This window comes from Ipomoea nil, unplaced genomic scaffold (assembly GCF_001879475.1).
Source record: "Ipomoea nil cultivar Tokyo-kokei standard unplaced genomic scaffold, Asagao_1.1 scaffold1317, whole genome shotgun sequence".
NCBI classification, from domain to species: Eukaryota; Viridiplantae; Streptophyta; class Magnoliopsida; order Solanales; family Convolvulaceae; genus Ipomoea; species Ipomoea nil.
The window spans coordinates 5,446,797-5,474,115 of NW_017617745.1; the positions used below are offsets into that span (position 1 = coordinate 5,446,797).

At 34.5% G+C, this 27,319-nt stretch overlaps 1 protein-coding gene across 2 annotated transcripts; it reads right to left on the reverse strand.

Annotated features, from left to right (window-relative positions):
- Positions 1 to 831: 831 nt before the first annotated feature.
- On the reverse strand, positions 832 to 17,120 carry LOC109185393 (DNA (cytosine-5)-methyltransferase CMT2). 2 transcript variants are annotated; one of them, XM_019335397.1, is made up of 21 exons: positions 15,964 to 17,120; positions 10,065 to 10,099; positions 9,845 to 9,947; positions 8,651 to 8,755; positions 8,422 to 8,541; positions 8,160 to 8,253; positions 7,891 to 8,090; positions 7,717 to 7,782; positions 7,384 to 7,629; positions 6,944 to 7,002; positions 5,932 to 5,998; positions 5,500 to 5,829; positions 5,130 to 5,198; positions 4,910 to 4,996; positions 4,745 to 4,832; positions 2,889 to 3,010; positions 2,715 to 2,816; positions 1,890 to 1,933; positions 1,738 to 1,807; positions 1,520 to 1,623; positions 832 to 1,254 (listed from the first exon to the last, which is right to left on the reverse strand). In XM_019335397.1, exons 1-21 carry the CDS (start codon positions 17,047 to 17,049, stop codon positions 1,086 to 1,088), a joined length of 3,366 nt encoding a protein of 1,121 aa, XP_019190942.1. In that variant the 5' UTR covers positions 17,050 to 17,120; the 3' UTR covers positions 832 to 1,085. The 2 variants fall into 2 exon arrangements, with proteins under 2 accessions (XP_019190942.1, XP_019190943.1); XM_019335398.1 differs by lacking the exons at positions 10,065 to 10,099; positions 15,964 to 17,120 and adding an exon at positions 10,019 to 10,030.
- Positions 17,121 to 27,319: the final 10,199 nt, after the last annotated feature.

Sequence of the window (27,319 nt, forward strand, 5' to 3'; positions counted from 1 at the left end):
TTTCAATTTAAGATTTCCTTTCCTAAATGATTTCAAGTTTATCTTGCAGAGTTGGATTTCTTCTCTACTGTGCGTGTGAGAGAGAGATAATTAATCTGTAAATTATTTTGCAGATTCAAGACTTTTCTTTTGTGGTTCAATAACCCATTATATTATTTGCAAAATTAGGATTAGTTGGTCGAAAACTGAAGTGAAGATCCTCGTGCTCATAGTAGTTATTATACAAATGTCTGAAGCCAAAGATGAGCAAGAGATCACGTTTAGATTGGCAAATCGATCAGACATAGGGCCTAAACAGATAAGCAATGTTAAAAGACGCTTTTATCCTTATTTTTCACGGTCTAAACGACTGAAGTAATGAAAGGATTATAACAGGTTAAATTCAAAAGTCAGAAGACCACGGATGGTCAATTTGAAAGTTTAGCACTAAACATATACTTGGAAGACCTTAGAACGACAGAAAGTAACGAAAAGATCATAACAGGTTAAATTCAAAAGACAGAGGAACACGAATAGTCAATTTAAAAGTTTAGCACTAAACATATACTCATAGGACCTTAGAACGACTGAAAGTAATGAAAGGATCATAACAGGTTAAATTCAAAAGTCAGAGGACCACGGATAGTTAATTTGAAAGTTTAGGATTAAACGTATACTCGGATACTCGGACCTTTGATGACATTAACTCTATACCTGCAATTACAAGTGTGATGTGTTAGCTTCGACCTAAATTAGAGTTTGTTAAAAATATTATAAGAACCATTTTTAAAAACGGAGTATTTTACATAAAATAAAAAAGATGAGATAATAATAATTTCATTCTCACCGGGGAAAAAAAAAAAAAATCATTCATCAAAGATGTCTTTAGGAGATTCTATAAAAATACAATTATTATATCTCAATAAAAATTCATTATGCCATCCCCTTGCACGGCAGCTGCACGCACCCTGCACAGGACGAGTCACCAAAGAATGGGAAAATACAAACAAATTAAATACCTCATACAGGCAAGTACATTATCATATGATATCCTGGATACAACATATTACATCACAAATGTTTTCTAATATTACATGAGAAACCATTCAGTTTCTCACTTCCACTATTTCGTCTACTGGGGGCTGCAAGAAGGCAAATTTCGGTGGCAATTTCATCAGCGGTTCATCGCCACTCAACCTTTGGAATGCGATTCCAAGTGCATACCCCAGGGCACGTCCAACGGGAATAGCTACCGCGTTTCCTAGTTGGCAGTACCTGCATAAGCCCGTCCGACAGGAATACCAAAATGTTAAAGCATGGCCATCACGACTAGAAAGCTATAATTGAAGCAAGATGTAAAAATAACAGTGTTGCAAAAATCGCGCCTAGGCGCTAGGCGGTCAGCCTCCTAAGCGCCCTAGGCGGTCCCCAGGCACCTAGAGGGCGCCTAGCGATTTTTTCAACATGGAAAAATAAATAAAACTCGGACTTCAAAGGCAGGCAATAGACAATGTAGAGTGTTTTATAGATTTTAGAATACCTTTCAGTGACGGTTCCACAAAATCTATAGAAGTCAGGAAACCCTTGCAACCTGGCATACTCACGTACAGTGAGAACTCGGTCCTGGTCAGGATGCAAGACGACCTGTGCATAATTTTATGAGATTTAAATTCCAAAAGGCATACCGACAATTCTCTCGCTATTCCCCCTCTAATCTCTACCACACAAACATTTCAACATAGGGTTCATAGAGCATACATGGCTGCGACAATTGGGGAAAGTCACTAGGGTTGCCACATTCTCATCCCACCACAATCTCCCAAATGGCCTGAGAAATGAAGAGCTTCAACAACATATTTTATAAAACAATAACGGAAAGAAGAACAAAAAAAACATTTTCAAAGGTGTACCTCTTAGACTTTCCTTGCTTATAAGTGAAAAGACAATCGGGGACCTACAATTGGAAAGGATAGCATTTTGTTAGAATGGTTTATATATTCATTTCAAGAAGCTAGTGGCAAACAGCACATGTTTCAGGCTAGATTCTATGCACATGAATATGACGAATTTGCTTAAATTCTGGTAGTCTTTGAATGTCATCTTTACATTCAATCCCCCCATGGGAAGAACAAAGCAACATGAATCATATTTGTATAATGTTTTGACGTTGATTCCTTGTTGCACCTTTAGATGAATGTCAAAAATGTAGTACAAGATTGGAAACAATATATATATATATATATATATATATATATATAGAGGTGAGTTCAGGTGCGGCGGTGTCTTACGGTGCGGCATCACCAATAGTTCAACAAATATACACCATCAACGTTAGAAAAATACACCACAAAAAACAGAGACAAATTAGGTACGCATCACCAAAAACACACAATTAGGTGTGAGTAAAAACACCATACAATGTTCGGAAATACACCATTGGGGGTGGTGAGTAATATGGTATATTTTTTTGGGTCTGTTGTGTATTTTTTGATGTTTTATTGCATTTCATTGTGGTGTGTTTTCCTTACACTGTTGGTGCATATTGTTAACACTGTTGGTGTATTCTGAAATTCTGCCGCACGGGAAGACCCCGCCGCATTTGAACTTTTTCCTATATATATATATATATATATATATATATATATATATATATATATATATATATATATATATATATATATATATATATATATTAGCAAAAAAATTTTAAAGGTAAAGAAGCAAAGAGTGCTCACAAGTGGCTTTCCTGATGGTAGTAACTCTGGATCTTTATTTGGATCACGACGTGCAGTATTATTCTCAAGGATGACCCCAGGAAAATCCAAGAAATTTGCTCCCTGGGGTTGTAATATATTAGTGACTATAGCAAACCAAAAGAGCTCATTAAATAAATATCATAACCACCATACCTTCTTGTGTGGGATTAGAGAAATTCGCAGGATATCATCTTCAGAAAGTAGACGAGATCGATGATCATATAAGACAGGATCTTTCATTTCTCTGACTTCAGTAGATGTAGCACCCATCATCTCTGGAATAACAAAGACAACAAAAAAAAAAAAAAAAAAAAAAAAAAAAAAAAAAAAAAAAAAAAAAAAAAAAGAGAGAGAGTAAAATACTTTGACTAAAAGTAGGTGTTAGCTAATAAGGAGTAACAGATTGAACAGGTTTTGTGGGTAGTGAAGGCCCCCACCTGCCCAAACGGTGGAAGCAACTAGTAGTAGAAGAAGAGAATGTATATTGATGCAAGATATGCGATATAAAGATTAAAATGGAGCCAACTTGCTCAGATAAAAGTCAAGACTCTTAGATAAGCTAAAGTCTCCTAGAAATATAGTCCCTAAATATTTATCACTCCCCTCTTAAGTTGGAACCCATCCAACTTATACAAAAATCACTGCATAACATCTTAAAGTATGTAGTTGAAAATCCAGGGAAAACATCTCATATTCCCCCTCACTCAAAAAATGGGAACTTCACCTTATGGCCAACATTAGTCTTATGGACCACTCTCATCAAGAATTACTCATCACCCGTAAAATTCTCAAGAGTCTTTGCACATAACTGCTTGAATTTAAAGCCCTACCAAGAGCTAATCTCCTTCCACCAAGGGTTTCACATAACATCCATAGACTTTGCAACATTGAACTATAATTCCCACTATTCCCATATTTATAGCCTCTTAGTCTCAGATCCTTCATTTAAAAAATAAAACTGTATACTCCAATAGGCAATACACCATAGAAAAGTACAGAAAACTAGGCCTAATTAAGCAAATAAAATCCAGTTGTGTCTTTCTTCTTGCCGCAACCACATATTCCTTTATAGCAAACTCAAGGACCGTAAATATGCAGAACAGACTCCAAAGTCCAAACCAACAAAGGACAGCAACATATACCTCAACAGAACAGGCTCAAGAAGACAAGTCTAACTGTATCAATTTCAACCATAGGTCTATTCTCTACAATCCTCACATGCTAGTACACTACCAATGTACAAAGCACAGTAGCAACACTTCAGGTTCTGATCTTGGAACCTCGTCACAAGCAATAAAACTTTGATTCCATGTTAACTAATACAAAGTAATAGATTGAATGGCCCAGTGAGGGAAGGCAGCCGCCTGCCTATCGGCAAAAGCAACAAGTGGTAGAAGACAAGAGAAAGATAAGAATGTATATTGATACGGAGCTTAGTAGTTATATGCTTATTCAGATAAGTCAAAAGATGCCTAGAAAAACTGAGGGTCCATTTACTAACTGGAGATTTTTTTGTTTTTATGTCAAAATGGAAAACTGGAGAAAAGAAAATAAAGAATTCAGAAAACAACTGCTAATGAACACACAGAATTAAAAATGAAGAAATAGAAATTAATTGAAGTAAACGCAACCTTAAAGTCTCCTAGAGGTATATAAAGAGTCTATATGTATTTATCACATTTCTTCACAGTTGTCCCATGAGTTGAATTTGAATGAATTCTACAAAGTGGAAAGGTCAGGATAACATTTGTATTCTTGGTGTGGGAAGAAAAAATATAATATGCCCTGAAATTTTTTTTGTTAACTTAGAAGAACTAAAAACTTTTTCAAACCACTAACGAAAGTGTGAAACTATATATATAAATCCAAAGTTCTATGGAAACATAATACTATGAGTTCACCACAAATTAAGGGAATTCAAATTTGTGAAGCAATTTGTGTAAAAGAACAGACAGCATGCCAACATAAGTCACAACATAAACACAAGCCCTTAAAAGAACAGAAAATACCATGTTTAGGCAATCTAATATATTTCTGAAAATCTGATTCTGGGGGCATACAGTATGGCATTTCTTCACGATCTTCACGACAGGTAACCTAAAAGACTGCCATAGGTGAGAACCGATTATAAGATTTATAACAGAAAACATTCAATTTAAATGCAACTGTTGTACAGCTGGAAGATCAGATATAGCATCTCGAAGAACAAGGGCTTCCTCAAGTTCACGAGGTTGTCCTTCCTCATAAGCAACAGTATTCCGCTGCAACAAGAAAGAAAATTTTTAAGACACTAAACTGGGATATAAATCACTGAAATTAGGAGTCACAGCAAGAATATGAATCCGCAATAGAAGTTAGATTGTAATATTAATGCTAGGAATGCAAAAAGAGTACCTCAAATTCAGGTGGAGGCCAATATCTGACAATAACATCATGCGTAGGAAGTGGAAATGGTGGTAATTTCTGGAGACAAGAACAATAATTTAAGATTCCTTGAATACAACACCAATTTAAGTCAATTATAATTACCTGCCATTTTGAACCAAACATTAAAGTTACAATTGTCTTTATATTCCTATTTTCCAAGTAAATCTAAACCTAAGCTCAAATTGACAGAGAAACTGTTCCTGTTTTCCAAGTAAATCTAACCTAAGCTCAAATTGACAGAGAAATTAACACCGGCATCGGTCAACACATAGGTTCACAGGCTCAATATACCACATCCTTCATGTTTTCATTCAAAGAAAGTGAGAAAGAAATTAACCTCACTAGGAAGTGCCCCCAATACAAAAACACGTAACCGAAATTGTGGAAGACCATAACAACCAGCTGCAAGAATGCCAAGTCTTGCTTGGTATCTCACATGCACCAAACGACTTAAAGCATATCTTCCAAGAGATCCTTTATCAAACCTCAATATGTCAGGAACATTTTCCATCAAAACGTATTTAGGCCTTAAGAATTCAACAACATCCATGAATACAATGATTTGTCGATTTCTTTCATCATCAAGTGGGGCACTGACATTTCTGTGGCGATTATAGCCACTAATACCTTGACATGGAGGGCCCCCACATATCACATCAACATCACCCTGAAAGAAATCATTGAATTGCAATGCAGAATTAGACAAAGACAATCACTTGATTACTGTGCTGGCAACATCATTGATATATGATTAAAAGATGCTATTTACCGGAAGAGGTAGTAGTTTAGATATTTTTCCCCTTCTCACAAAATCATGAATGCTCTCCTGACAATCTCTGGAACATGGATAAAAGGATAGCTTATAGCAGACACAAAGCATCAATACAAATACAAAATTTCAAATTTAATAACTTTATGCTGCTCAAAAGTACCTTGCTTTTCCAGATTCTTAAGGTTTCACATAAGCAAATCAAGCCTTATTTCCATTCTACTTTAAATTGCCTCCATGATTTTCTTTTTCTCCAATTCAGCTCTATTAAGCAAGCCTTAAATCCATCAAGGCCCTTGAGGACTTGACCTAGCATTTCCGTTTAATAACTTCAATCTGTATATATTTAGATCTACATGACTACATCTTCCTCTTCTAGCTCCTATTACTATGATATTACCACTCTTTCTAACCAGTGCACATATAGAACTGCAAAAGCATTTCCAAACAACCTTAATTGATTTTTTTTTCTCAAGTTGTCGTTGAAGGAGTTTGTGCCTCACTTCAAATCAAGCCATGTTTAATATGATGTTTACTTATTACCAAACATCCATCTTAGTATTCTCATCAATTACAACCATGAAACATCATATCATATAGACAATTTATTTGTTCACAGCTCAACATTCTCTATCATAATGCAGAGTCAGCCTAATTGGCTACTGTGAACTTTATTGTTCACATTTAAAATGGAAGGGTAAAGGAGCCAAGTAGGATAGAGAATGCTTATTATTACTCATCTTCAATTAGAAATACCACTTCCTTACATGCTATTGGGTTACTTTAGAGACTTAACTTTTTATAATACCACATGCTTACCATTTTCAAAATTACTTAGCAAGTTGTTTGAACTATTATATTTAGCATAGTCAGAATTGTTCTTTAACAATAGATGCAAGAGAAGCAAGGAATTTATTTTGAATATTGAGTGGTTTCAAATTTCAAACTTTAGGAAAAATCAGGAACATAACAAAATGGAATACTTAGCAAGTAATGGACAGCTAGTACATACTTCAGCCCATCAATTGGCTCCCATGTATCTTCACTAGGTCCATACCCTTTCCAACGCACCTAATCAAATGGCAAGGAGAAAGGATTTCACTGTAGAACATTTGAATTATTCATGGTACTACCAACAAAATAATTTCTTCATGGTCTCTCTGTGTTTCTTTTTGTTGAGCATAGCCATTAATGTGCAATGAGATGGAGCACATGCTTCAATTTGGTATCAGAGCCAGACCAAAGGTCATGGGTTCGAATCTCAGCGCCACCCCCATAAGCGACTATGGTCCACGTGTTGCTTGCAACCCACCACACATGTGAGGGGACTATCAACTTACGATGGAGCACATGCTTCAATTCTTTTTCCATAAGGATTTCAAATGCAAATTATATTTTCAACTATCCAATGATCTCTCACAAACAAATTACATAAATAAAATGCATGCATACCTGAAAATGTATGCCGGGCTTTCCAGTATCATTAGGATCTCCAAAACAGATATCTACCAGGCGCAGAATTTCATATTCTGCATCTGAATCATCAGAATCTGCCAGAGAATTAGCATCATCTGCACCTTCTTCCATGCCCTCTAACACATCATCAGAGCCTGCATTAGGCTCACTTCCATACTCTTTACAGAGCTTCTCCCATTCTTTTAGTAGCTTCAGAAAATTTTCAACAGATTCATTCCTAACCTATAACAGTGTATAACAAAGTTGAATGTCAGCTGAGATGTGCTGACACAAGCAGTTCAGTTATTGCCACCCCAAATAACATCTTACCTGTGTCTCAGGATGATTAAATTTCAGACTATCGCAAGCAGACTTTTGATAATCAACAGCCCATTTCTGGAATAGACAATGAAGTAGTATAATATGAAAAAGAAACTTTTAAAATTTGAAAAACTTTAAGTGACTAAAAGTTGTTTTTAAACAAGTTACAGAGTTTGTACTCACAGTCACAAGATTTAGACCAGAGAGCTTGGCACCCAGGCACAATCCAGTCGACATCCCACCACAGCCAGCATAGAGATCTAGTAGTGACAACTCCACTTTACTGGGTTCACAACTTTTAAAATGTTCCACTGGATAAGCAGTAATGGGCTTGTATGATGCATCAATTAATGAAGGTGAATCCCAGCTATTGACTGATTGTACTGCAGCAATTACCAAAGTTTAGAAACAATTTTTCACAATACATGATGGTGGACAAGTGAACAACTTACCAGTTGGCAAGTTACGGAACGTTGAATAATCAACACAGTATTCCATGTCATAATAGAAACCAGATGGTGGACTATTGTTGACTTCCAAACCAAGCTGCAGCATTAATATACTGAATAACTATTTAAGGACAGGAGGTGAAGCATCAAATAAAAGCATTTTGAGACAACAAAAAGTGGGAAAGAGGTTATACATTAATAAAGTGTAAAATAGAAGCATCCAGAATGGAACTGTAAATAATAAATGCTCATTAATGAAGCATACCCCTGGTGAGATTTCTGTAACATTTACTTTGGAAATAATGCAGTCAAGTAAATTGTCATTCATTAAAGTGGAGTAAAATAAACGTTTTTTATCATGTAGAGCAGCTGCATCTCTCATAACCTGCAAGTAGAGAAAAGTATGAACCAAATGGTGAGAATTGTTTCAGTGTTTAAAATGCTTGCTTGGAAAACAATGGCAAAATTTTGATTTTCAGCTAAGACAAACCAACCGTATCTTCAGCTCTGAAAAACCATTGCACCCGAAAATAATCTTCTCCTTCAGTGGTTTTAAAAAACTCCAGGATCCTGCCAACATGTTTTTTCTCACCTTCACCCTGTAGAAATTTCTTAGCAAGTAAATCTCACTTTCATTTCAACACATGACCAGAGGAAATTCTCATTGTGGAATCCTCTGACTTCTAAATCCACTAAAAGATGAAATCTCAATTGGCATTTCAGAACTACATTATCAGAAAACCTAAATGAGAGATCTAAGGAATTTCCTATCAGCAAGTAGATAATCAATTCTTTAGCCTAGGCATGCATTTTGCCAGCAATTATGAACAATCCTAAACACGGATGGCAAAGCTAAAGAGTTGATCAACTTAGCCTGACCAGATCAGCTTCTAGTCTAACCCAGCCCTTGAAAATTTTAACATGCCTTTAACTTAACGTCAAAACAAGTAGCTCCCATAGTTCAAAAATCCTGTCTTAAATTGCAATGCAAAAGTGGGTGAACAAAATCTCTTACAGCATACCTGTAGCCATTTGGCAGCTTCGATCAAGTGAAAAGTCACTTTAAAGTGAAACGTTCACTAATCAAAAATGTAAGGGCATAAGAGGTAAGAGCCCATTTGCAAATGTTTTTATTCCAGTTTTAATGGCTTTGTTTCTAGATCTTGTGAAAAAAATACAGTAGTAATTTTAATATATATATATATATATATATATATATATATATATATATATATATATATATTCAAAATATAGCATGATTTTGAGGGGGAAAGAAGTGTAATTGGTCTTTGAAATAAATTTGAGATGTTTACTCCTCCAGCAAATGATTCACCACCATGCTACCAATAACCTTCCTCAAGCTATCCCACCCTTCACCCCACACCTCCCTCAATCCGAGTTTGCCCACCCACTTCATCAAATTTGTTGATTTATTTTGTTCTTGAAAAAGGAAAATTATTTAAACGCAGTTTTAACCAGGAAAGAAAAGAAAAGAAAAGCAAAGCCAAAAAAAACAAAAAAAACAAAAAACAAAAAACAAAAAACAAAAAAAAAAAAAAAGAGCACCAGAAAACAAAACAAAAGGCTAATGTGTTGTAAAAAACCAAGATTTTTTTTGGGTGGGTTGGGGGGGGGGGGGGGGGGGGGGAATAACAATATAAAAATACATAAGAATAAAATAATGATACCTTTACATACACACAATCTCCAATATTCAAAATAAAGCTAAGAACTTTAGCTTGAGCATAATGGCAATCCACGTTCAATATTACTTCATCTTCTTCATCAGCACTGCAAAAACAAGTGTGCCATATAAAGGAGTGAAGACAAATAGAAGTTTTAAAAAATGCGAAGAACAGGACCTCATTTTGTTACCGCCATAGGGCAAGTTCATATGATATCACTCACTTTAGTATCCACCCTTGTTTTTTACTTCTTTGACTCTGCAAAATCAAAAGGACATACATCTTGAGAATCAAGAACTCGATAAATCATGTACGAAAATTGAATAAACTAATGTTAAAAGATTCATGAGAATTAAGAATTTTGATAACTCATGTAAGAAAATTGAGTATGAAACTAATGCTGAAAGATAGCCAAAGAACATAGAAGATCAAAAGGTTCCTAAAGAAACCATTCATTAACCAGTTAGTTGATAGAATACTTCTAGTGGTTAGAGGCTCATACCATTTTGATCTGTTTCTTTGGTTTTAAAAAATTATGCCACGCTTCTATCAGTCTCAGATGCTTTTTCAGAAAGAATTCAAGAGCAGAATTGCAAAAACATATTCATAAGTGCAAAAGCCTAACTACCTTCTCCATTAAACTTCACCACAACCCATGTCCCTAGTTAAGGGCTTGGTAAGGATTTGTACAAAGGCTTTTCTTGCATCATCATCACAGTACACCATAGTTACTAAATGATTGATTTTTATTAACAGCTTCTATCTAACTATAACTAAAATAAAAAATTAAAAAGAAATACAAATATTCTTACTAATACAACCCTGAGGTTGTATAGATTGCTCTTCTTTGAGTCAAGAGCTAAACTCCAGAAAAGGGGGGAGAATAGACATGGTTGTGCTTTGAGTGGCAGCCCAACTCCAAATGACTATGCTTAAGTGATAGTTTAGCTCCAAAAAATGGAGATAAGAAGAGATTGTCAGTTTGTCACCAGACAATTCAATAATATATTCTCCAGTGCCTTCTTCAAGTACATAGGTAGCTATATATATATATATATATATATATATATATATATATATATATATAGGATCATAGAAACTATCCACTACCCCTGTACCCCACTACTTGTATATATAAGTGCCTATTAAATGTCTAGTGGTTATCCCACTATTTCAATAATAATAATAATATAATAATAAATAATAAATAATAATAATAATAATAATAATTGTAGCAACATCAAGGGTGTATCATTTCAGCGCGCATCAAAATCACCTTGTCCTCAAGGTGATAATTAACAAAATGTCTCCAAGGTGATGATATAGTGTAGATTGCATCTGCACTTTCTACCGGCATGATGCTCCATTTTGTAGGCTTTGCAAATCCACGGGTGTTACTCTCTGTGTTGTTGTTGCAAGCTCTACATATCTGCATGTGAATCTTTAATGTCCTACCATTGCATGTTGCCCACCTTTTTTTTCTCAAGCCTGGCATGGCTGAAAATCCATCTCCAAACGTCATTTGGTTCCCCATTCGACGCCACAGATTCCTCATATGTGCTCCCTGGGAAAGTCCGATCAGGTACCTTCACTACCATAACACAACTTGCTTGAGTGAATCTTTGAGATCTTGCATTGCCTCATTGTTCAAAACAGCATCTCAAACAGCTTTATCAGATGACAGTGAAATGAACATTCTCTTGATGGCAGGCTCAGTCTATATCAGATGAAAAGCATCATATACATTATTTGGGACATAAGGCCTCAGCATTCTTGAATTACAGATATGTAAAGATGGTTCCATCCAATCCGACGACGCTGGCACAGAGGTAGCCTGAATACCAACTTTCTCCGCCGTGTCTTTGAGAACACTGGTGGCGATATTATTCTTCGTGGAATGTGAGGAGGTTGCAGGCTCAACACCCTTGATGGTGGATGGGTTGCCGATAAATCTTCTTCTTTAATTTTTTTTTTTGCCTCAAGCCTGAAAATAATTTTTCCAGGTTGATACTCATACTCTCAATGAAAGCACCAATTGATACAACCCTGAGGTTGTATACATTGCTCTTCTAGTCAAGAGCTAAACTCCAGAAAAAGGGGGAGAATAGACATGGTTGTGCTTCGAGTGGTGGCCCAACTCCAAATGATTATGCTTCGAGTGATAGTCTAACTCCAAAAAAGGGAGATGAAGAAGAGATTGTTACCAGACAATTCAATAATATATTCTTCAGTGACACACACAAGTACATAGGTAGCTCTATATATAGTATATATATATATATATATATATATATACAGGATCATAGAAACTATCCACTACCCCTATACCCCACTACTTATATATATAACTACCTATTAAATGTTAGTGGTTATCCCACTATACAACAACAACAACAACAATAATAATAACTGCAACAACAGTATGATGGCCAGAAATGATAGACTCAGGTTGTTGTTGCCGTTATTATTATTATTATTATTATTATAAAGGGAAAACATGGGTAGTTATAATGCACTAATGGGTTAGTGGGTGGTTTTATGATCTTGTATATATACCTACCTATGTATCTGAAGAAAGAACTGAAGAATATATATTAAATTGTCTGGTGACAATCTCCTCTTTTTATATCTCTTTTCTAGAGTTAGACTATCACTTGAAGCATAGTCATTTGAAATTAGGCTGCCACTCAAAGCACAGCCATGTCTCTCCTCCCCCGTTTTCTAGAGTTTGGCTCTTGACTCGAAGAAGAGCAATCCATACAATCTTAGGATTGTATCAATTGGTGCTTTCATGGAGAGTATCAACATAGAAAAATTATTTCCAGTCTTGAGAAAAAATAAAATAAAATAAAATAAAAAGCAACTTCATTCGCCAACCCATCCACGACGGAATTGGAAACTTCCACCATTTTATCAACGATGTTTTGGAAGTGTAGATCTTCAAGCCAAAGCCACAGTACCATGACTAGTAGAGATTTCACCGGGCAACAGGCGAGGTTGATGACAAGGCAAGGGAAAACCATGTTGTCAATTGTGTGGAAGAACTGGGGGTCTTCAATGGTGATTGTTGACATTGTTTGTGAATTTGATGGGCGCAGATGATACACTCATGTTGTTGCAGTTATTATTATTATTATTATTAGTGTATAGGGGAATCATGGGTAATTATAATGCACTAATGGGTTAGTGGGTGGTTTTATGATCCTGGATATATACCTACCTATGTATCTGAAGAAAGAACCGAAGAATATATTATTGAATTGTCTGGTGACAATTTCTCCTTCATCTCCCTTTTCTGGAGTTAGACTATCACTCGAAGCATAGTCATTTGGAGTTAGGCTGCCACTCGAAGCACAGCCATGTCTATTCTCCCCCCTTTTCTGGAGTTTAGCTCAAGACTCGAAGAAGAGCAATCTATACAACCTCAGGGTTGTATCACTTACATTCTTTTATATTTCTAATTTGCAATTCCAATTAGGCCATCATGTTTAAAAACTAAAAATACAAATAAAAGAAAGAAGGAAATTAGCATTGAATAAAGAGTATTCAGAAAGCAAACTTTTACATGCAGATTTACTGTTATACCATTTTTATTGATAACAAACAAATTTTATTTAAGGAAAGCATTGGAAAGTGTTAAGTGCTAATGTTCTCTAAGAGTCGCATGTAGAACATATGAAACGTGTAAAATGTAGTAGTCTAAGGGTTTAGCAGCCACCATCCAACTTGCCTGCAGTGCATCAACCTAGAATATATCAAGCAAAAGTGTACCAACCTAGGAGTGAAATTGAGCAGTTCATGATGCATTATTCTCAAGGTTTTAAAAGGCGGAGGCGTGCCTTGAGGCGTTTTGTATTTGGAGGCGAGGCGTAAGCCTCGAGGCGTATTGAGGCGTAAGCCTCAATTTTTAGCCTCAGAATATATTAGTAAGCTGTAATCCTGTAAATTAATCCTATCACAGTCCACAGTAGGACTACTGACACTGCGACAGTGCCTACTGCCATAGTGCAATGAGTGAATGAGTCATCTAACACAATATATATACTACTATCAAGTGTCACTCTAAGATATTAGTTATATACATACATATATATAATACTCTAACACCAGACTTCGCAGTTCGCACTTCCCGTTGCTGGTTTCTTTGAATTCATTCTTACACATTTCAGACTTCTAATTCCTATCTTTAGTCAAACTAGGGTTGATTTGGGTTGGGTTTTTTTTGGCTTAAAAAAATAACATTTGGACTCTGAAATATAAAAGGGCCTAAATAGCCTCAATTACCGCCTCAGACACGCCCGAGGCGTACGCCTCTCATTTTGCCTGAGAGGCGGAAGCCTCAATGCTCAAACTTTCTGCCTCGCCTTTTTAAACCTTGATTATTCTTGTATATATATAGGTGCCTATACCATTGTTGGCTATTCACTTTGTTCAATATAAAATCACTATTTCCAACATGGTTTTAAAGCTTAGGTTCTCTTTGGAAATTCATATTCTTCCCATAGACAATTCTACTTTTTTATTCTCATTCTAGAAACATTTTTACTTTAGAATTTCTTGGTTCCAATTCTAGAAACCTTTTCCTTTTCTGCTTCACATTCATAAAACACTTTCCTTTTAAATTTTCTGGCTCCCATTCTAGAAACTTTTTCCTTTTCTAGCTCTCATTCCAAAATGCATATGGGTGGAGTGCAATTGACGGAAGATAATAACAACCAAAGAAACATCTTTTGGATCCAACAAAAATGAGATTGAGTTGAGGAACCTATTAAGTTTACTAGAAAAGCTGCCTACTTCAACAGGTACTAGTAGGCAGTAGCTCAGCCCTTTTCATGGATATCCACTCATCCTTCTAATGTTTTGGGTAATAACCCCAACACACGGGTCATTATCAACTTAGGAGCCACATACATATGACCTTAGGTTTATCTTATATACATGCTGCATTGCTGCCCTAGTAAAATAGGAAAATCAGATTAGCTGATGGCGTAGCCACTATGGTTGCTAGTCAAAGAGATAACTTTATTAGTGATTCACTTACATTGCAAAATGTTCTCTATGTCTCAAAATTTTTCACCAAACTTTTGTCAATCCAAAAACTAACCAAAATGCTAATTGTGATGTAATATTTTATCCTTCTCATTGAATCTTCTACGAAAAGAGCATAATGGAGATGATCAGATGATTGGACATGCTAGGGAGATAGATTGCCTCTACAATCTTTAGTGGGAGATGACATTAATGCAAGCTAATGAAAAGACTCTTTGTCTCTCTCCTTTATGATCTACCTATGTCTAGGTCGTGCTCCTTTGTTCCACTCAAATCCAAGTTCACCCCTATCCAAATGTTCAAATCTAAGCTTGATCTTGTAAATCCTACTATTCCAAGATAAATAGAAAGTGACCCTTTAATTAATCCTACTATTTCTAGCTCAGTAGAAAGTGATCGTCCTTATACACCTATAACACAAAATCAGCCATCATCATTGGCTTCAGGTTTAGTCAAGAAAGAGTGGGCCATTCAATGCCAAACTCTCAACCAATGTAAGAACAACTGCCTCGTCTAAGCGCAGTAATTCCCAAAGAATGTAACCAAATCACTTCTCCCAATGCTGACATGCCAAATACCTAAAGAGTATATAATCTTGACATCTCTGTAAAATAAAATAAAAAGTGAACTACTACGACTTGTACTAAGCAAGTAATCATCGTCCACATGCAATAACTCTACAGGTAAATGGATAAACCAATTGGTTACTCAATGAGAGGAAACCGACCACACAACTAATCAGAACCTAAGAAAGAGTGACCCCCACCTTGCTTCTATCTAGTCTAGTACCAGTAACCATTTCATTTCTTGTGCAAAATTTCTATAATTGAAAATGTTTCTATTTAAACACATAACTTACCATTAAAAATTCAGCACAGAAGTTTCCATGTGATGCCATGATGTGTGCAATTTGAGCCACAAATACTAGACACATAAGGAATATTAACAGCATGCTATCATATGCCACATGATCATAACAATTCCAGAAATTGGCTAAAACTCCTAGCTATTTGCAATTCACCAATTATTTACTACTCCATCAAATAAGTGATGTAAATGAAAATAATTACCACCTTTAAATCATACCGCCATCGCCACCTCTCTTGAGCTTCTTCTGCAGGTATAGGCTCCCCAATAAAACACGCCCCTGGCCTCTTATTCTTCTCCTTTCTCTTTGAGGAAGTACATGACTCGTTTCCTTTGCTTGTTGAATCTTTACTATCAACACCACACCCATTACTGAATGCAGGTGTTTTCGCTGCATTTTGTTCTGAAACCACTGGAAACCGAATTTTTCTGGACCTTAAACACTTTACACCCGAATTTCCTTCCTCCAACTCACTTTCTTCTGCAGAATCAGATAATTCACTAGAAACATGTTCCGTCAAGTCATCTGTACGAACTAAATCACTAGTAACGGAAGCTGTTCTCTCAGGAGAAGCGAATTTCTGCTCACCTTCACTATCTCCAGTCAAAGCCTCTCTCTTTGAAGTCGTCTTAGGCGAATTGTTTCCTTTATCAGACAATGCAATCGAAACGGGCTTGACTTTCCGAGATCTCAAGCCCCCCTCAGAATCACTTTTCTCCAGTTGTTCCTTCCGAGCCCCGACATGCGCGACGACTTCCTTTGACCCCTTCTTACTTGAATGACGTTTCGGTTTCGCCTCAGGCTCCGGCAATGCTAGCAATTTCCCTTCCGTTTGACTGAGCCTCGGGGATCTTCTAACCACCGTTACTTCCCCACCCTGCTCACTCGCCCCCGCACCAATACGACGCCGTTTGTTCGGAAATTCCAGAGACATCCTCCCCACAGTCTGAGCAGCATCCGCCGCCGCCGCCGAAGTCAACGAGAGCCGCCGCGTCGGAGTAGCTTTAGAAGCGGCAGAGGGCAATGCAGGAGATACAGTCTTATACTTATTAGAAGTGGACCTCGAGGACCTTCTTGGAGACGTAATCGGGGCGGGGGAATCGGAATCCGGGTAACAAACCCTCAACGGAACCGGCAAGGGCTCATTTTCCGGCTGAACATACAGCGAAAGCGCCAATGCGTTCCCGTTAGCAGCGGATTCCGTGATTGTATCCGAAGAAGGGGAATTGGGGACGGAGATTATACACTCAGAGGTAGTTGGAGGAGGAGATCTTGCGGGTTCTTCCTCCATTTTCAGTTTTTTTTTTGAAAGAAATGAAGAAGGAGCCAAGAAGGAGTGTATGAGGGTTGTGGTGCCGGTGAGAAATGAGAAGTGAAAATATTGATTCCAACGTTTTACAGTAGTAATTTATAACTCCGTTCTGGTTGTGGACTTGGGGGCAAATTGGTAATTGTAAAGTAACGTTGTGAGAAAGTGGGCAGTTTTGAAATGGGTGATGACGTGAGACACGAGTCTCACTCTCCCTTGAGTCTTCACTCTTCACACAAAATTCAAATTTTGGGGATCTGCTACTCTGTCTCCCGCACGGTACGGGAGCATCTCCCATCAGTTCTCTTTTTTTTTTGAGTTAATACCCAAAATGGTCTCTCGACTATGCCATAATTACCAATTTGATCCTCAACTACCATTCTTACCCAATTAAGTCCTCAACTATGTAACTTTTACTCAATTAAGTCCTCAATTATACAATTCTTACCCAATTTAGTCCTCAACTATACAATTCTTACCCAATTAAGTCCTCAACTATGTAACTTTTACTCAATTAAGTCCTCAACTATACAATTCTTACCCAATTTAGTCCTCAACTATACAATTCTTACCCAATTTAGTCCTCTGTATTAATTTGATTGTTTGTTGACTGTCAAAAGTCAGGATAAAATTATAATTTTACAAGATTTCTCCTTCCTCTCCATTTAGCAGCGCCAAACCATGCAGCAATACACTCCGATCAGATTTCGATCGTCAAAAAATCGTTGGAAATCAAATTCATGGGCTATCCGATGCATAACCACTACTTCGATACTGACAAGTTTAGAACCCAACCGGAGCTTATTGCTACATGGTTTGGCGCTGCTAAATGAGGAGGAGGGAGAAAACTTGTAAAATTATAACTTTATTTCCACTTTTGACAGTCAACAAACAGTCAAATTGACAAAGGACTAAATTGGGTAAAAATTGTATAGTTGAGGACTTAATTGGGTAAGAATGATAGTCGAGGACCAAATTGGTAATTACGACATAGTCGAGGGACTATTTTGGGTATTAACTCTTTTTTTTTTTCTAACTTAAACATATAACGGTGAGCATATGGGAGGTCATGAGTTTAACACTCAGTAGAGACGATATTATTCTTTATACGTCAGTAGGTTGAAAAAATAGTTATGAACAGATACTGCATTATAACAGAGTCGGTAGCACTCAATATATAAATATATATATATATATATATATATATATATATATGTATATATATATATATATATAACGGTTCGGTTCCAGTTTAATTTCAATTCTTCTCCCAAAAAGTTGAATTCCAACTTCAAGAGTTGTCCACACTCTAACCCGACAGAGTATTTGAGATGATGTAATCACGCTAACTCAATAGCCCAACAGGCAAGACCAAATGTCGGTGTATACAAGGAATTTGTCTACTTTGAGCATAATTTTCACATTGTCGCTACAGAGGTTCACAGTTTCAAAAAATGATTAAATTGTCGATTCGAATTGAATTTATTTATTTTTTTTGTAAATTATGTTTTCTAATTTTTAAAATATTTCAAATTCAACAATTAATTTTTTAAACTTTAAAGTCAAACTAAAAAAAAAAAAAAAAAAAAATTGTTATGTTGTAAATAAATATATGTAGACATTACATTAGGTATTATATTATGAATTTATGATAATACATCTTCATCCTTTATAGTAGTTTAGTTATCCGAACTTTGTATATCTTGTATATATTGGAATTGAAGGATAATTAATAAAGATTGATGATTCTTCTCTGTATTTTCTTTCTCTTTACCTTATATTACTTTACGGCAATCGAAATGGTACAACTATTCACGTGAGGATACGTTTGTTTTTACAACATGTTATAGTTAAACTTTAAATTGTTATTTAAAGTTTAAACTTTAATCAAATAATAGTTAAACTTAAAAATGTTATTTAGAATTAATTCCACAAGAGATCCCTTGTTCTTGGTGTCAATTCCTCAAATTATCATTTTTGTCAGTTAACATCTCATACTATTATTTTTTTGGACACTTTTAGTCCTTCTCATAACTTTTCATATTGTTAATAAGGACATTTTTGTCTCTTCATATTTTTCTTTTGTTATTTTTTCGATTTCAACCGGTTTAATTGGTTTAGGACTTTACTAAAAATTGGTTGAAAAATATTGTTATTAAAAATTAGAGGTTACCTAAAGTTCTAAACCAATTAAACCGATTGAGAAGGACTAAAAGTGTCATGAGAATGACTAAAAGTGTACAACCGGATGAGAAGGACTAAAAATATGAAAAGTCATGAAAATGACTAAAAGTGTCCAAAAATAATAGTCTAGGATGTTAAATAGCAAAAACGATAGTATGTGACTAAATTTGGAATTGTCACAAAAGACAAGGGACCTCTGGTGAAATTAACTCTTGTTATTTATTTATTTTCAGTTTAGAATCGAAATCGAAACCTTTTGGGTTCCGGTTCAATTTCTACCGTACACGATTTGTGGTCATCCCTAATACTATAGTTGTTATTTCTAGTCAATATCGCCTCCACTAGGGCTCAAACCTATAATCTCTCATTTGAAATAGTTACTTCATGACACTAGACCACAAGTTCATTGACATAATGTTTAAACTTAATTAAACATATATGAAACATTTTGTTTGTAAAACTTAGATTTGAAATTTAAGTTGTTTAACATATTCTTAAAAAAAAAAAAAAAAAAAAAGTAACTAAAATTAAAAAAAAAAGTTTAAAAATGATTAAATGTAAAATAATTTTGATATAATTCTTATAATGCATAACTAGTAATTCACCCGCGCGATGCACGAGAAAAAATTATGTTATTATAAATATAAATAAAAAATAGAAAAACTAAAATATTTTAAATTATTTAATATAATAATATTTTTTAGCTTCCATTGATCAAGTATTTATTATTTTTATAGAATACAAAATTACAATTAAAATTATAATTATAATTTTGTATGGTTAATATAATTTCTAATTATGTGCATATTCAAATAAACTTAAGAGAATTTACATAATTACATTGATTTATTCTTAATTGTATTTCATCTATATTATAATTTTCACAATACGAATAATAACTAAGATAATTACATTTGGAAAATAAATTTCTAATTTTGTATGTGTAAAAATTTAAACTCTAATTGAACACATTTTTTATATGATTATATAATATATAGCTATTTTATTTTTCAAAAGTATATTTTTTATATGATTATTATAATATATAGTTATTTTATTTTTTAAATGTTGCACTTTTTTTATAATAAAAGATGTTGTGGCATTAATTGTAGCATTAATTATTTCCCAAACCATATAGCTTTATTATATAAAGGATTATTTGTAGTTATATCTTGTACATTGAGTATAGTTTATTCTGTAATTATATTTCGTTTTTCTTTTTATCTTTCCTTTTTTTTTTTGTTCCTTCTAAGTTGTTAATGTTGTTAGCAACTTTCTATGAAATAGTTTTTTTTTTTTTTGATATATTAATTATTTATATGGGTGTTATCATGCTTTGATGTGTTTCAATTAGATTGAATTGAAAATCACTTTCATAATCACAAAGAATTGTATTTTTTTAAACACTCATGATTATTTATAAGATACTATCGTCCCTATCACCAGAGTTTGATCCTATAGCCACACATTTGGAATGATAAAAGAGGTATCATCACCCTACATAGTAATTAGCACAAAGGATTTTACTACTTTATTTCTAATTCTTATTAATTATGATAAAAGTTTTATATTATTTTTTTTCTTGCTTATTGTAATTTTAATTGATGAGTTCTTTGTTCTTTGTTTTTTTGTTAGATCAATCAATTATAGAGTCTTTCTTTGTTAATATATTTGTTGAAATAGATAATTCTAAAATTTAGCATGGTTAATCTCCTAATAATAAACTTATAAATCATCAATTACTCTTCATTAATGATTTCTTTTTCATTTACCTATGTAACCGTCATTGACTCTTTGACTATCTTTTTTTTTTACTTAAAAGAGTTAAAGTCACATGAAAATTCACACATCTTCATTTGTCCACTTCTTATCAATCTTCATTTGAATTGTCTTCTTTTTTCATATATAACCGACATTGACTTTGACTAACTTTTTACTTGAAAGAATAAATTACTTTCTTACTTATGAGTCTTCATTAATGGTTTGTCTTCCTTTATACATGTAACAAGCATTTACGGCAAAGTTTAAACATTTTCATTCATTATTTATCTTTCTTTACATATGTAACAAACTTGACTTTGGTTAACTTCTTTTTTGAATGAATTAAATTCACATCAAATTCGATATATCTTCATTTGTCTACTCCTTATGAGTCTTTATGATTGTTTTCTTTTCATTTATATATGTAAAATGTCTAACTTTGTCTAACTTCTTATTTGAAAGAATTAAATCCACGTCAAAATCTACACATCTCCATTCATCCACTTCTTACTTATGATCGAGTCTCTATTAATGATTTCTTTTCCTTTATAAATGTAACCGCTTTGACTTTTGACCAGTTTCTTACTTGAAAGAACTAAAGTCACATACAAATGGACACATCTTTATTTGTCCAATTCTTATCAATCTTCATTAATGAGTTGTCCTCATTTACATATATAACCGTCATTGACTTTGACTATCTTTTTACACGAAAGAATTAAATTCACATAAAATCCACGTATCTTCATTCGTCCCTTTCTTACTTGTGAATTTTCGTTAATGATTTGTCTTTCTTTACATATATAACGAGTCTTGACTTTGACTATCTTCATATTAATGCCAAAATCTACACATCTTAATTCATCGCTCATTACAAATCTTTATCAATGATTTCTCTTCCTTTACATATGTAACCCGCATTAACTTTGACTAATTTCTTACTTTAAAGAGATAAATTTATATTTAAATTTCACACATTTCATTCAAACTCCTTATTTATGAGTTTTTATTAATAATTTCTCTTCATTTATATATATATATATAGGCTTCGAATCCGGTGCAACCCCTATGATACATGAGATCATGAGATCTCATGATATCCATTGATTCATTTTCCATGAATGGTTGAGATTGAAAGATTCTTTTAAACTAATTAAGGACATTTTTAAAACATAAGGATTAAAAAGTAATTCTAGTATTGAGTTTATTTTTGGTTAGTATTACATTATAATCGTGAGCATAATATTCGGTAGAATATTAAATGTAATAACAAGTAATAATTTGTATTGTGAGCTGATATTTTTAGTTGATTATATACGACGGTGTGTACGTGTATGTAGTATGGCGCGTACGTGCAAATCGTATAGATGATTTTTTTTTTTTTTGTAATTTTACGAAAATAGTTTATATGTGTGTGCGTGAATTTATGTATACGGGTTGGTTTTAAAGAAGAAGATTGTAAGAGTAGTGCGTGTAGTTTTTTTTTTTTGAAGTAAAAAGAATGCAACAAGCCGAAGGAACGTGGGTATTCGTTGGTGTGTGCGTGTATGTGCAATGGCGTGTGCAAATTGTATGGTTGCGGGCTTTGATTTTTTTTTTTAATTATTATTTTCATTAGTAAGCAATGACGTGTGCAAGTACATGAACCACTAACTTTCCATGATGTTGTTAATATTTTTTGTTGGTGTTTTTTGAAAAATTGTTATGTTTTGTAAGCGTGAACGCATGATGGTTAATTTTTTATTTATTTTTAAAGAAACAATAATTTAAAAAGCCGAAGGCAAGTGGGTTGACGCAGGTGTGTGCATTAGTAAGCAATGGCTTGTGCAACTACATGAACCGTGAACTTTGCATGACGTCGTTAATATTTTTTGTTGGTTTTTTTGGAAAATAATTATGCTTAGTTAGCGTGAACGCATGGCAGGTTTTTTTTTTTTTTTTTTTTTTGTTTTTTAAAGAAAAAAGAATGCAACAAGCCGAATGAACGTGGGTATTTGTTGTTGTGTGCATGTATATGCAATGGCATGTGCAAATTTTTGGGTTGCGGGTTTTTTTTTTTTTGACTTTTTTTTTTAAAAAAAAATTATTAGGGTGTGCATGGATTCATGTTGGTAATTTGTTTTGAATGAACAAGATTGTAAGAGTACTATTCATTTGATTTTTGGTGCACCATAGTTCGTAATTTACGGAGGTGTGTGCGTATATGTGCTATGGCGTGTGCAAATCTTAAAGATGGGCCGTTCGTTTTTTTTTTTTTTTTTAGTTGTACTTGTTAGCCAAAATTATTATTAGGTATGTGCGTGAATTCATGTTTTTTTTTGTTTGTTTATAAAGAAAATGATTGTTAGAGTAGTAATCGTTTGATTTGTGGTGCACCGGTGTTGAAATTTACGGTGGTGTGTGCGTATATGTACAACAGCGTGAGCATGATATTGTAAGTCGGACTTGGTATACTTGTGGTACTATATTTTTCTTTTCTTTTATTTTGGCATGTGGTGTGGTGTAAAATAATTGGTATCAGAGTACGCATGAATCATTGACATTTTTCTTTTGGTAAAATTTTAGTAAAAGAATGCAAGAGCTTTTTGGCGTATGATTTTGATTGTGGTTTGTGCATAACTGTGGTACGGCGTGTGTGTAATACAATATTGGAATCAATGCAAGTGTGTTCTGTTTAGAATTTTGACTGAAACTGTAATTAGATATCTGTGCGCATTCATGAGGTTGTTTTTATTTAATTAAAAAAGATTATACAAGAACTTGGCCTTGGTTTTTTTTTTTTTTCCCTAACCCAATTACATTCATAGCTTTCCTTTGGCATGCATTAAAGCGCTTCATTTGGGCAACTAAATGCTTTGGAGATGCACGAGTCTTCATAGTTGGGAAGATATCTACATCATTCTCATCGGCATCCAAACAACGTAACACGGTTTATATATATGTATGTACCTTTTTAAAAAAAACTAAGATGAATTAACGCACAACCATATCACAACAATGCACACCCCATCGTGAGATTACATTTTAAAATAAACAAGTAAAACAAACATGAAGTATATAACCAGCAAAGTGCACTTAGAATAATTTTTTAAAAAAAGAATCCCAATGAAAGAGTTAGTTCCAAAAAAAAAAAAAAAAAAAGAGAGAGAGAGACTAACACACAAAAGAACTAATTTTTTTTTTTTAAAAAATGATGCAAAATCTCCCACAACGTAAAGCGCCCACGCCATAACACTGCAATGCACACAACACTATTACTCTATTAGATTACATCTTCAAATACAACAGTAAAACCTTTAAAAAAAAATTAAAAAAACAACATGAATTAGATGAGAATTCGTGCGTATATAGTAGTGCCAATACTGCTAAAATATTATATTTATTCATTAATTCCTTTTTTATATAATTTATCACAATGCACCCACCACAAAAAACACATGCATACAACTAAGTCATTCAGACTTCTACCTCTAATTAAATCCATACACTCCTCCCTAATTTTCACAATATTCTTCCATACTCCGTTCAAGCTTTGTATACGAATAATACAAGTTTAGAACACCACGCACAAACAATTTGAAATGAATGCACATGACATACCACACTGATACAACGACCAAAGTTCACAAAACGCACACGCCATCCCGAACCTACGCACACACTAAGATCAAATATGAAGTTTTGCAGAATCATTTGCAGAACATAAAAAAAATAAAAAAAAATAAAATAAAAAAAGCTAAAAAAAAAAGTGATAAGGCAAAGGTTGAAAGGTGGGGGCTTGCAAAGCTATACACCAGAACAACTGCTGATTTTGCATTTTAGAGCTGTATGTATTTAGTCATTTTTCTGCCTTTATGTAAAAAAAAAACAATCTATGAATAGTCTCAAATTGCAAAGCATAAACTGTACAATATGACCTGGTAAACTATAAATGCTAGTAATAGAGAAGTAAGAAAAAGCCAGTTAGATAATAAACTGCAAAATAGGAAGTTACCTGAGAGCCTAAAACTTAATCTGGATGCTTATGACTCATGGTTGGAGAAACGGGTTACCAAGATCAGTAATCAAATAATGAGTTCGCTATGGTATGGGACTCAAACCACAACCTCTTGGATCGAAGATCCTTAGTTATTTAGAAGAAACCCGATGAGGCATTAAAGAATATCTTAATAGAATTCAGCTATTGCTATACATACAGGGTCAAAAAATGGATGACTCTCATATTGGAATATCAGTCATCCTGGTAAATCTCTTTCTAAATGATCCAACCTATCTGCTTCCACTGTATCAACAGAGTGGAGCAAAAACATGTCTTGCATGCTTACATTTCAGCGCTATATGCCTATATTATATTACATTTCAGAGCTTTATGCATATACCTCTTTCTAAATGATCCAACCTATCTGCTTCCACTGTATCAATAGAGTGGAGCAAAATAACACAATGAAAAACAGACAACACAACACAATAAATAAGTTCCAAAAAAATAAAATAAACAATGACCTCCATGAAAAACAAAAAAATATAATAATGAAAAAAAAAAAAAAAAACCCACTCTGCATGAAGGACCTCGATCTAACCCACCTACCAAACCACCAATCCCCTCCAAGATCAGCGCAAACTCAACCCCAAAATCACAACCCACATAACCCCCATGCCACCGCCCACCACCAGGAACAAAAAAAAAAACCCCAACATGCACACACTCATACACCCCCCCCCCTCCCCTTAATAATAATAAAAAAAAAAAAACAAACTGAAAAAAAAAACGCTCACCGTCGAACCACCCCCAAACTAATACCCCATACGTTTAGAAAGAATAGAAATTAAAAAAAAAAAAAAAAAAAAAAAAAAACAAACCAACCCTAACCCAGAAATCGATCACCGCTCATCACCACACTCGCGACCCACACAAGCCCTAATGGAATCGATGACTGCCAAGACAATAACCCCGGAGAAAACTGCAAAAAAAATTACACCCAGAAGAACTACAAACCAAAGAAAAATACAGAATCTAAAAATCGCAAACAAAAACCTGCCGGAACAGAAGCAAACACAAACACACCCCCCCCCCCCCTCCCCCCAAAAAAAATAAACCAAAAACACGCAAAAAATGGAACCAGAAAAACAAGGAATCGGTGAAAATAATACCGGTATTGGAAGCAGAAGAGATGTCCCTAAGCCGCTTGGACTGCCTCCTGCTGGAACCAGACATGAAGGAAACGCGGGCTTCGTGAACACCGGAGGGATGAGGCGACCTGGAGACGAAGCGGGTGCGAAAAGGAAGAGCCTTGGCGTATAATCTGAAGAGATCGAGTGCCAGCGGAGAAAACAAGAGAATACTCCTATTTTATCTACTCACACACGCAAAATCAACGTCGTTGATAGGACTAGAAATAATAAAGGCCAAAGATAAATTACAAAATAAAGAACCCCTAAGTCCCAGCACACGTGTATTTCTTCATCATACCATCTCACCGTTAAATAAAACACCATCAACGACCAGGAAGCGTGCTCACGGACTCGGCTAACTAGGGGGTGTGCACCGGATTCAAAATCTATATATATATATATATATATATATATATATATATATATATATATATATATATATATATATATATATATATATATATATATATATATATATATATTGAATGCTACTAACTCTATTACAATGTAATATCTGTTCATAGCTACTTTCTCAACCTACTGGAGCACAAAGAACTAATAACGCCTCCACTGAGGCTCGAACTCACAACCTCCCATATATATAATAACATGCCCCGACATTGACTAGCTTCTTTATTGAAAGAATTAAGGGTGTGTTTGGTTCGCACATAGGAATCGGAATCGGAAAGGGTATCAAATACTTGGTAATGGTAATGGGTTTTGGTAAAAATATTTAACATGTTTGGTAGTAGGGTGGAATGGGAATGATTACTAATACACAGTGTTGCAAAAATCAGGCCTAGGCGCCGCACTAGGCGGTTGGCCACCTAGGCGCCGATTAATCGCTCTAGGCGCCCGCTTAGGCGGTCCCCAGGCGCCTAGCGATTTTTTCAACCTTGACTAATAGTAGTGCTTGAGAATGAATAAGTGAATGAAACCTTTATTGTATTTGGGTATGAGTTTTTCAATTGATGGGGTATTCGAAACTCATAGTAGTGTTTTAAAAAACCTATTAACCAAACAACAATCACTTTCATACTCATTCCTTTGGGTAAAACCCACCAACCAAACACACCCTAAATCTATACTAAAATCTACATATCTTCAATAAATGAATAAATTTTAATTTTTTAGA